The 12180-nt window shown below is 55.7% G+C and overlaps 2 protein-coding genes across 2 annotated transcripts; both read right to left on the reverse strand.

Annotated features, from left to right (window-relative positions):
* Positions 1-9348: 9348 nt before the first annotated feature.
* On the reverse strand, positions 9349-9830 carry NGA_2040910 (uncharacterized protein; the record flags this gene model as incomplete). The annotated part of the gene is made up of 1 exon (XM_005855010.1): positions 9349-9830. A coding segment is annotated over exon 1 (481 nt), but the record flags the coding sequence as incomplete, so codon positions are not given.
* A 728-nt stretch (positions 9831-10558) lies between these two features.
* On the reverse strand, positions 10559-10930 carry NGA_2045310 (wd repeat domain 19; the record flags this gene model as incomplete). Its single annotated transcript, XM_005855011.1, has 1 exon — positions 10559-10930. A coding segment is annotated over one exon (372 nt), but the record flags the coding sequence as incomplete, so codon positions are not given.
* Positions 10931-12180: the final 1250 nt, after the last annotated feature.

The following is a 12180-nucleotide window of genomic DNA, read 5'->3' on the forward strand; positions in this document are numbered from 1 at the left end:
ACCCCGTGCCTCCCTTGTTTCAAACTCCATGTCTCGCCCACCGCTCTGGCCTTCCTCTACCCGTCCACATCCTGACAAAGCGAGCCACCTCCGTCCACTGACCCGTCTCGGCGCCCCCCCTGCTTCTCCGTGCCCCCCCCCCCCTCACGAGGCCTGACGGTAGTTACCATAGACAGCCGATGGGCCTCCATACTGGTGATGCTGGGCGGGGTAACCTACGAAGGCTTGCTGGTAGACCTCGGCCGCGTGATATCCCCCATTGGCTGCCCCCCCTCCCCCTCCCCCGCCCCTACTGCCGGCCCCGCCCCCTTCATAGGTCCCCGAGGTCGCTCCTGTATATCCCTGTTGCTGGGTTCCGTACAAGTGGGCTCCTTCCGCATATCCTCCGGCATACTGGCCATCCGCCTGAGCTCCCACTCCGCCTCCGTCGCCAACCCCACCCCTCTCCGCGCCCGTTTGCCCCCCTTGCCCCGCTTCCACCTTCCCTCCCTCCCTTCCTCCCTCCCGACTCCCCGCCCCACTGCTCAATTCCCGCGCCACTCCGCCCACACGGGGGTGGTCGAACCGACAGGTGGGGCCGTACGAGCATTTCCCGGTCCGCAAATAAAAGGAACACGGCTCCTGACCAGGGCGCAGGGGCAGCGACCCTTCCCCTCCCCCCCCGCCCCGCTTGACCCGAGACCACCGGCGCCAGCGCGCATGGCCAAGTGCCCGGCGTGGGAGAGGCCCGCCGGACCCGAGGCCGGGAGGGCGTAGGGGCTGTAAAGACCTTCCAGTCCCGGATGCCCGAAGCCCGGGGCGTGCAGGCCGGTCACATGGGGGTGGGACAGGTGGGGCCCTCCATGAACCCCGTTCAGACCCATGAGCGCCCCCTGTAGCTTGTCCAGCGGGTGGTGGAATTTGCACCGGGGCCCATATTGACACCGACCTGTGCGGAGGAAGAAAGTGCACTCCTTCTCCCCGGGCCGCTGAGGGAGCTGGGCGAGTGGGGCACCCGCGCCAAAATTGGCGAGCATCTGCTGTCCTGGTAGTCCCATCATGTCCAGCATGCCTCCGCCCGCCGTGCCCTCGTAGTAGCCCATCCCCACCCTCCCCATCGCCAGCATGGCGTGCATGCCCGCGGCCCCTCCAACGTGCCCGTTCATCCCCCCCGCTCCCCCAGCACCTGCGTACTGTCCTGCCGCCAGGGCCGTCGCGTGCTCGGGGGCCATCGCGGGGTGGTCGAAGCGACAAGTCGCTCCAAATTTGCACTTCCCCGTCTTGAGGTAGTAGGAGCACTGTAACTCCCCGGGGCGCATGGGGTAGGGCGTGGCCTGGAGCTGGAGGGTCTGTTGGATTGCCTCCGGGGGATGGTCGAATCTGGGTAGTAACAGTCAGGAAAAGAGGAAGGTGAGGATGGCGGGGTCAAGAGCCCTGCTAGAACGAATCGCTGCTCCGCGCCACGCATGCGTCGCGTTCGCTGCTCGAGCCAGACATTCTATTTCCAAGACGTTGCGGCGACTGGGCTCTTCTAACTGGCCACCCTTTCCTCCCCTTCTTACTTGCACGACATCTTGTACTTGCACGTGCCCGTCTTCAAAAAGAATGTGCATTGCTGCTCCCCTGGCCGCCGAGGGTATGACTGATGAAAGCGATGAGCCCGCAGGGAGGCGTGAGTCAATGGATCCCCGGAAGGCATGCCATTAGAATCCCTCGCTTTCCGACCCTTCCTGCTAAACCTATGTCCTAAAGGAAGGCCCACTTTTGCAGAGCCACGCCTCCATTCCTGCTTCTGGCCCCACCCCCTCCCATTCCCCCAGAAGCGCCCTCCCAGGCCCGGTCTTCTCAGCCTGCCCCTCTTCCCTCCGCTCACCTCCTTGTTCAGCCCGATCGTCACGTCTGTCGCGGGCGCTACGGTTCCCCAGGTTGGAGTCACATCAGGAGGATGATGGAACTTGCATTTCGTGGCATACCTGAAAGGGGGATGATCGCTAGTAAGTGATGGCGCAGGTCCTAGGCCAGTGCTAAGTACTCTCCTCTCATTATCTCTCACTTTGGCTGAATTTCATGCTTTGAGTGCAAGTGTAACGGCTTGATATTTTGCTGCGATAGGTCTCCCTTACCCTCTTCTTTCTCCCTCCCTCCAGTTTTCACTTACTTGCAGGTTCCAGTCTTCATATAGTACTGGCACTCCAATTCCCCCGGCCGCTGTGGGTAGCACACAGCTCCGACGCCGTCTTCCTCGCCTGTCGCATGACCCAAAAACATGTTATCAGTGCTCAATGTCTTTCGTGGTGGCTAAGTCGCCTCGGGTCTGACAGGAGGGAACGCGCACTACCGGCACGCCCCTCATATGACGGTACTTACCCGCCTCCTCGCCCCCGTGGTAAAGAGGATAGTCTTGGCCAGGTAACTCCATTGTTATCTCCACCATATCCCTCACAGGCGTAGGCCTGTAGAATGCGAGGGTTTGGGGGAAGGAAGGAGGGTTAAGCACGGAAAGGCTAATACGAGTGTGGCGAGGCAGGAGCGACGGGCATTTCTTTAGGGCGTTGTGGGGGAGAGAGTGAGCGACGGCCTCCGATAAAAGGGCCGGTCACCTCCATAAGAAAGACATTCGACATTGCACGTCCTTTCAAAAAGACCATGCCCTTTGTTGAGACTAGTGCCAACCAGTAAGGTTTGCCGCGGTTTTCATGCAACCGGATGAGAAACAAATCAAGACTGGGCCACGCCACTCGGTACGTTGGCGCGTTCAAGCAATTAAGCGCCTGTCGTGACGGGGCAGCGGCCCTGTTGCACGGTAACTAATTCCCCCAAAAAAGAACTGGACATCTTTCTGCCCCCATTCTAGGGGTGGCAACAACCTTCACAAGCTACTCTCTGTACGGGAACGGCGTTTGTCTCATATTCATGCCCGTGCGGCCGCTGATTCGATTGCCTGAAGCCGCTTCAGGTTCGGGCATCGCCCGTCGAGCGAGAGCCCCCCCGCAAAATGCACTCTACGCCTTAATAATTGCCGTCACTGCCCACGGGAATGAGGCATGAGGCGCGGCGCCGGGCTCCAAAGCCCTGGGAAGCGGGCGCCCTCGCGAGGCACGCGTCGTGTGTTTTTGCACATGGGACGAAGCTGGGCTTGGTCGTGACAGTACCGGTGCTTGTCTCTCTGGTGTCAGTTTGTTGATCGTCGGCGGTGGACGGGGTCAGGAAGAATGTTGTCGTCCCTGGGCGGGAGGGAGAACTGGAAGGAAGGGAAATCCTGCCCTCATCATCACTTGTACAACCACGACAGGATCACTGCACCATGGCCGAGTGCAATATGATGGCGAGTCGTTGGTCGCACAACCATGGTGGTAAAGGCATAAAACGAGGGCGGCAGGGCGTGTCATTCCTCTCCCTCCTTGTTGGAGGCTGCTGCCTCTGGACGTCAGGGACAGGTACGTCCTCCGCGTGGAAGAATGGATAGATGCCCCAAAAGAGAGTTCAAGCAGGTTGTAAATGAGGCCTTGCGCGTAAAGGTGTCTTACTTGAGCACAAATGATGCCTGGTTGCACAGCGCATCACGTAGAAAGCCACGTCTCCGATGGAATTAAGGCCTTGGTTCTTGGCAGAACATGAAGGTTTTCCTTAATATCCTGGAAACAACATGCCGTCAACTACCACAAAGTATTGCTGTCCATTAGTAAAAGCGCTTTGATCTGATTTTGACCGTTTTATGGTGTATGTTCCTGCAGGCGCCGCCTCTGTGACGCATTCCACCCGGGGGTATTTCAGCGGCACGGGAAACACCGCATCCCTTCATGCAAACAACGATCGCAAAGGCTCGGGAAGGGGGGGGGTAACACGCCGAGGTGCCCAGTTGGCGGCGTCGACTTCCCCGTCCCCATCCAGCCCGACGTCTGTCTCGCCCAGGTCCGAGGGAGTAGGGCCCAGCCCCTACAGTACGGGGAGCTCTGGGAGTAATGGTGACGCGGGGAAGAGGGGTGCGGGAAGGAAGCGTGGAATTGGCTCCGAGGGAGGCGGCGGAGGGGGCACGGGAAAGCCGCTCGCCCAGCCCAAGTACAGGACCCTGCAGCGGCTGCTGCAAGACTTGGAGGAGAGCGACTATGGAGGCATTGGGGCGTGGGGGGAGTTCAACACGAACCCCAGGCGCCGGGTGTCGAGGTCATTTAACTCGGAGGGCGGGGGCGGCGGTGGAGGCACGAGCATAGGTGGGTTCGGGGTGCCTCCGCAGCAGCAGTACTACCAGGGGCCGGGCGGCGTTCAGCAACAACAAAAGCAGCAACAGGTCGGGGCCGCCCACGGCGAACAATTGTCGGGGGGAGGGCCGATGGAGGGAGATTCTTACGGCCCCCCGCCGTCACCACACCAAGGCTTCTACTGGGGTCCTTCCAGTCTCCATCAACAGCAACCACCGCCGCCGCAGCAGCCAGAGGGGGGGGGGGGAGAGGGGGGGGGGGGGGCGGCCGTTTGTACAGGGACGGGCGGATGGTGGTCTACCGCAATGAGGAGGGCATGCAGGGCATGAGAAGGGGCCCGGTGGGGGACGCGCTCAGCCTCTTGCTCGACGACTATCCCTCCCGCATCCTCTCCATCGCCTCCCTCGCCCGCCTGGGACTCCTGGTCCTGACGGCCACAGGCCTGGCGTATCTCGCCGTGGTCCCCCGCAACGCCCCCACGGAGCAGTACAACTACCTGTTCAAAACGAACCTCCTCCTCGTCTCCGCCTCCCTGGCCTGGCCCTCCCTCCTCCTCTGCCTCATGTACAACGCCCGTGAGATCAACGTCAACTACCTGATCCGCACTTTCTTCACCGCCGCCACGGCTGGATACCTGGGGTCATTTTTGACGGAGATCGTGGCCGCCACGGGCCTCAAGCTCCTCGCCTTCTACCGGCTGGAGCCCCACATGCAGGCGGCCTGCCCCGAGATCCCCTCCATTCACCTGCCCTGGGTGTGGAAGACCGATTGCGTGAGCTACAGGCCCAGGCTCCTGACTCTGTTGATCGCCGACCTCGCCATCAACTGTCTTGCCAGCCCTATCATCGAGGAGGCCGCCAAGCTGCTCTGCTACCAATGGGGAGGCTGGGTCCGAGCCACCACCCCGCTCCAGGCGCAGGAGCGTGAAGAACAGCGTCGGCAAAGGGAACAAGACCAGACACAAGAGCCGGCAGGCCCGAGCGAAGGGGCAAACCCTGACTCGTCTCTCTCTCCTGAGGCGGTCGGCGCCTGGGCCCGTCAATCCCCCCCAGACCGTCCTCGCAGACGGCCCCTCCGACGCCTTCTCGCCGGCATCCTTTCCTTGCTCTTGGCGCCCTTGTCCGCGGGTCCCGGCGGGCGTCGGTACCGTCGACCTGAGAGCGTGCACTCTACCTTAGTGTACATGACAGCGGCCGCCCTGGGGCTGAAGGCAGCGGACAACGCGCGTCGCATCCTCGTCTACACCAGGCCTCAAGATACCTCAAAGCCGTTTTTCGCACTGGCCCGGGGATTCTTTCCCGTCCACGAGCTTTGCGGGGCATTCACTGCGCTCAACCTCGTGCGGCGGGACATCTTGGGGGAACGCATGTCGTGGATTCGCCTGCTTGCACCTGCCGTCATCCTCCACTCCATGGCCAATTTCAGGGGAATGAAGCCGATATTTAAATGGGCTTCCTCTTCGCCGTGGACTGAGATGCAGCTCCAGGCGTTGAGCGCTCCGGACTATGCCACAGCTTTGCAACAGATATGGAAAGCCGTTTGGGGACTGGTGTGGTTCGCGGTCTTGGCGCGGGTGCTGGGGTACATCATGTTCCGACATTATCTGTTGAGCAAGCAAGTCCGACTCCGGTATGCTGACTACCGGTTTTAGGGGAGAAAAGACTTGTATCGACACATGTATAGGTTGGTTGCCTTGGAATAGCGACAAACAGTGTACATGGAAACAAAAAAAATGACTTGAGAAATAGAGCGGCGTGAGCCGTAAAACGAGCCGTATCCCAACACTGAATTAACATGAGTTAAATCTCTCAGTGAATTCTTCCGATTTATTTTACCTCGATCATTTTTGTCAATCAGTTGTTCCTTCCTCGTTCCGGAACCATTTTGCTCGCTCCATGACGTTGTGCCTTAAATCTTCGCTGAAGACCATATTTCCAAGTTGCCGCACATCCGATACCCACGCTAGCACTGCACCAAGACAGGGATTCATGTCTCCCGAAGACGAGCCTGTTGGGGAGCAGTTTTCCTGTCGGGTCGTTGATGACACCCTAGCATGGCTGTCACGCGCTGTCCGTGAAGACGAGAAGGGCTACTTGGTCGGGCACGCATGTCCGGGCCGGCGCCTGCCCGACGTGTTAGGCGCACTGGCCCGACGCAAGAACAGTGAGACTTGGATGGATGATGCAAAGGTAATCTTTGAGGGCCTACAGGGTGAGCCACATCAACATGGAAATGAAATATTGATGATCGGATTACAGACGTTATCATTGCTTTTGTTACATCTGCTTCCCCAGGAGCTTCAATGTCACCTGCCCGCTGGCTTACAAATAGTGGGGCTTTATGGTCCCTCCGCTATTGAGGATACGAGCCTCCCTAAAAAATTGCAACTTCCTTCCCCTGGCATTCTTGCTGGAATTGAAAATAGCTCCCTCGCTTTCCGAGACTTGCAGGTTCGAACGGGGGTTGTGCATCCTGGCTCGTGATAACAAACAAATCCATGTTCCCTGCAAGCACTTTCTTATCTGCATCTTTATGCTTTCTACTAACTTCCTTCTTCGTACAAATATAAGGGTAGCATTGTCGGAGTACAAGCGACCGATGGCCTGAGTCTGCTGATGGCGGACTACGTCATATTGCGCCTTCCATGGAGCTTACCAACCCATTGGGACGGCAAATTTTCCGAAGAATGCTTGCATCTTTACTTCGAGGCTGTTCCTGACGCAAGCAAAGGAGGCGGCAGAGTGTTGCCCGTGCCTCTTGGTCACTCCTTTTGCTCGAAAGCCCCCGCTCTCGTGGACGTCTTCTCCCACGCCGCGGTGGGGGGAGCCACTGCTGCAGACGCAATGGCTAGAAGAGATGGCCCTGACGCAAAGCAAAGGAATGCTAGGAGCACAAGTTCGGGCAAGAAATGTAGGAAGGCAAAGGGGGCCGGTAAGGGTGGAGGGAAAAGCCAAGGCCTGGCTGGGGGAGTGGAGGCGGTGGAGGCTCCTGTCACTCTTGACGACATGGTGCGCTACACCCCTATTGGTCCTGTCTTGGACGTAATACTCTTGCACTCCCTCTCATCGGACTCCCCCAAGCAAAGCTACGGCGCGCGGATGGCTAAGAACGGGTGCTTCAGGCACCCAACGGCCATGATGGTCGATAGTGGAACCGAAGGGAAATTCTGCGGCATGATAAAAGGCGACTTACTTGTGTACGTGGCACGGAAGGCACTCTTCGCGTCAGTCAAAGAAAGCATATTCGCTGGCATGCGGCGGGGGTGGCACACCGCCCGTCGAAGTCTACTGGCAGCGAAGGGGCAGTGCCCGTGTGCCCCTTGCTGGGAAGTAAGGCATTTCTATGCACTGGACCCCCGCCACGGCCTTTCAAACGCTTGTTCTCCCCTCGCTTTTCCTCTGTCCATGACTACAGCCCTTAGCCTCGTCGGCGCAGACGGAATATGCTTCCCCGGTCAAGAAGACGACCGCTCAGACCTGCTCGCAGCAAGGAAGGCGGTTCACGAGCGACTGAAGTTGCCGCTCAACAGGCCAGCGTTTCGTACTACATGTGCCTTACGGCTTGCTCCGTCCGCGCTCAGCGTCGGGGACGAGGGGGCCACGGGCGAGCATCAGGGTCCACGGGTGCTGCAGGACGTGCACACGGGCCTTTCCCGGTCGAGCGTGGCCGATGGGGCCCAGCACCTGGTCGACGGCTCGTACCTCTTCTACCACTACCTGGTAGACCACGTTGACGACAGGGGGTGGGGCTGCGCGTACAGGTCATTGCAAACCCTGGTCTCCTTTTTCCGTCTGGCGCACTACACCACAGTGCCCGTGCCCTCCCACCGAGAGATACAGCAGGTACTGGTCGACATAGGCGATAAGGCGGATGACTTTGTAGGATCTCACGAATGGATCGGCAGCATGGAAGTAGGCTACTACCTCGACCAAGCGCTAGGCCTTGAGTGGCGAAGCGTCTCGGCGCCGTCAGGATTGGGGCTCGCGGAGAGGGCGTCGGAACTTGCCGCGCACTTCGACTCAGAAGGGACGCCTGTTATGATGGGCGGGGGCAGTCTGGCCTTCACTTTGCTAGGGGTGGACTTGAACGAGGCAACCGGAGAAGTAGCCTTCTTGATCCTGGACCCCCACTATACGGGGCCCGAGGACTTGGAAGTGGTGCAACACAAAGAGATGGTCCTTGCAGGACGCAAGGCCAGGGCGTGCGAATGGCGATTGCCGGCAAGCTTTACACAAAATTGTTTTTTTAACTTATGCTTGCCTCAGCGGCCGAAATTGTATTGACCTGGTCCGCGCACGGCTTGAAGGGCACGTAAAATCTTTAAAGTATCATTTGTGAATGCTTATGTCCGAAATCGCTGTCTTTTCGTCGTATTCCTCTTTCTTGTTCTCGGTCAGCTTATGCTTTAAAAGGAGCGCGTCCACCTCCTCAGGCGTTAGACGCGTCAGCTGCTCTTCCACAATGGGCTTACCGCAGATGGGATCAAGTACCTGCTTTCCCCCCCACCCCTCCGTCTCGATGTAACGAAGATAAGCAGAGAAAAGTGCGGGCAAACCTGAATTCGGGCATATGCACCAATCCTCTCTCTCCATGTGGCGACCTGAAACAATACACATTGGCAGAGCAGCCGAATGGGGACCTGGGCATGTCAATTCAGTAACTGGGAGAGGGGTGTGGCATATAGGACAGGGTGACACGAGGTCAAGACGCCGGGTGTCGACGGCCGACCCATTCCTGTCTGTGGTCACACTTTGTCGACGTACGATAGTTTCTATTGTGCGACAGATCTTGCGATCTAACTCTTGTCGATATTGAGGTTTTGCAATCAAGAGCGCGGCATAGTAATGCGCGGCACTCGTCAAACCTGCTCGCTCGCACTGGAGGACAACAGACGAAAACAAGCGAATCAAGTGGCCTGGAAAGCACGCCGCGTGCCGAGCAACGCGCAATAAGATATAGGCGACATTTATGTGATCTCCCTGGCGAAGTAGAATTGTCACGAGGAAATAGGAATGCAGCACAACAAAGCGTAATCGAAGAGGCTCGATAGTGGCGAGTGGCATATTTAAACGGGTCAGATCTTGAAGCGCGACATGGACAACGCTGCGAGCTTCAGCATATTTATTGTCTGCTTGCATTTCATCTGCTCTTGCTAAGGTAGCGTCAACTACAAGGGGACCATCTTTCAATGCCACAGAAAGTTGGCTTAGGCATCTTAAGTCTTTCCCCGGTCCTTCGGACAGAAAAGCGACTAAAGTGCTGTACTCTGCGCTTGAAGAGTCTCCCTTTTTAACCACGATGCGCATGGCTTCCTCAATGGTTCCAGCCCTCAAGAACATGGACAATGCCTTATCAATTTGGCGCAATCTGTCGTATAGACGACCGGCATCTACCCACGCATGGCTTTGCAAATGAAAGTCAAGGATGTGCTGAACACTTTTTCCCTTCTCTAACAGGAGCCGTGCGTAGTCTTCCAACGCATGATGCGATTTCGCCATCTCGAAGGCTTCATCAGACTTCTCTGCCAATAGCATAAAATCCAAGCACAACGTAATATCCCCGCGCTCTCGACAATGCCTAGCTGCCAATAAAGCCCCTGTCACACACCCCGCTTCCCGTACTAATGTAAATGCTTTATGAGGGTCACTCAGCAGACATAATCGAATGACGTTGTCACGATCGCCTGCTTTTTCGTAAGCAAGGATTGCGGTTGCGTCCTTCCCGTCTTCTTCGCATGCTTTCGCATACAAGCCATGCAGCTTTTGAGCATTAAGCTCTTCCACAAGCGGAGCCGCATGAGCGAAGTCCTTTTCTTCAATATAAATACAAGCAGCACGCCTTTTCTTTCCCGCACGCAGGTATAACGCTGCTGCGTCAATCTTAGTAGCTTTCGTACTCTCCAGGATACGTGCGCACTCGCACATGAAGTTTTTTACGGATTGATCGCTGCCATCAGTCATGCCGTATTTTCTGTTTTTTTCATCTGTGAATGATAGCACCATGTCCATCCCTTTTTTTACATGGCCAATACGTAGTGTGCATCGGGTACTTCCAATTTTACATTTCATGAGAGACTGATGACATGTTATTGAGCCATTAGCAAGCCATTTTTCTGCTCTTTCATAAATACGAAGGGCCCCCTCATAGTCCCCCTGTTGCATTTCGAGCTGCTCTGCATATTCCAAGGCCACTGCACCAACATCTTGTGGGGCGACAGAGTGAGCCAATTCTAATGCTTGTCGAAATTGCAGCAGGTCTCGATGCAAATCCACGGCAGCTGCTGGGCGCGACGAGGCCAAGAATAGCTTTTCAGCGTGTGAATACCGACCAAATAGGGACGCCACGTGGCCTGCAACAAGGCTCTCGTCTTCAACATGCTGCAGCTTTTCCAGAGCAACGACCATACCCCCGTCCCCCAGTGCACGATAAACCTCGATAGCCATTGGAATATTTACGACTTCTATAGCTTTGCTGCATAAAGCCAGCCAAAATGATCGTTTATTTAAATGATAAGCAAAAGTATTAGCCTTCTTTAGATGCAAAAGTGCAAGAGACCGTTTGAACATCTCAACAAGTGAGGCCTCGCGCTCCTTTCCTCGAACAATGTCGGCCTCTGGATAGGATGGAGCTCGCAAAATACGAGCTTTCTTTTGCCCCAGAAACAGCAGACTGCCCTTACACGCAAGAACAGGTAGCCCATATTTCGATGTCCGGATTTCGTAGGCGACCGGCTTGGTCGTGACATCGCCTTCTTTAGAAATCTCGAGATGACCTACCTTTACAAGACTCGGACCCGCTATGCTAACCGCCAAGTACACATACGTGTGGAGGTAACTCGTCTCATCCAATATGTGCAAAATGTCACGATCGACTGAATCCCAGACAACTTGAGACACTTTTATACCCGTGGGAAAGTCGGGAAGACGAAGAAATAAGCAGTCCGCAGTGTACGCTGCGGGATTGTATAAATAGCACACTTCCCTACGGTCACATATCAGTACACGTGTACCCAAGTTGTTCGGGAAAAATCTTTTGATGGACGGAAAAAGGGGTTGGACAGCTGTAGTCGACACGAAATCCCATGCGTGCAGTGAAAAAAGGTGTATCTACGAATATATAGTTTTAAGGAAAGGATTGAAGTGAGTGCGAGGACGACGATTGACAAAAAGACAGAGGAAGGCGTACCTTTCCACAATCATGATCGTAAAGAAATAGGAAATGATCTGTCATGGCAATTCCCGAAAAATGCGTCTCGGGTGTCTGATAGACTGTTTTGTTGCGCGTGATACGTTGCGTTACATGAAAAAGAGAGGAAATTTTTCAACCTAATTGAAGCAGCTTATTAAAGAGTAAGCCGTACCGGTATCAAACCATCGCTCCAATTTGAAAATATCTTTTCGACTAGTGTACGTATTTTTCCTTTTCGTGCGGCCGATCTGCGGGGCATCTTGATCCAGGGCGTGCAGGATAACTTGAGGCGGAGAGCTTGCAAAGCGTACTGCCGCGTATTGGTCATTCAGGCAGATTTGCAGTACATTCGCAGGATAACTTATCTTAAAAGAATCTTTATTTGATGCTCCTTTTTGTTCGAAAGAGTAAAATGATATCCTTTCGCTCTGAGCTTCCTGACAGACAGCTACGTGACGTCCGCCAACAGCTAGGAGTGAGAGACGTGGTAATGCAGACGCGAAAGAATCTCTCTCGCACGACCCTTGATTTACATTGGGCAACGTAAAGATTGTTTCCGGACTCTCAACACCATCTTTGACGGCTAGTATAATGATACTGTCATTCGTCGAAATGTAAGCCAAGAAATTCCCCCACGTCGCGTAAAGCATGGGCCTACCGTGAAAAAGTTAAAAATGTGTTCGATAATTTGAAACCACAAGAGGTTCTCACAGATACATCGTTATCCAGATTAAAAAAAAATGAAACATGACTGTCTCAGTGTCCTGCTGTCAACGCAGTGACTCGACAAAAATTGATAACTCAATTTTTGGGA

The sequence above is a fragment of the Nannochloropsis gaditana genome (assembly GCF_000240725.1).
Source record: "Nannochloropsis gaditana CCMP526 unplaced genomic scaffold scaffold320, whole genome shotgun sequence".
Taxonomy (NCBI): domain Eukaryota; class Eustigmatophyceae; order Eustigmatales; family Monodopsidaceae; genus Microchloropsis; species Microchloropsis gaditana.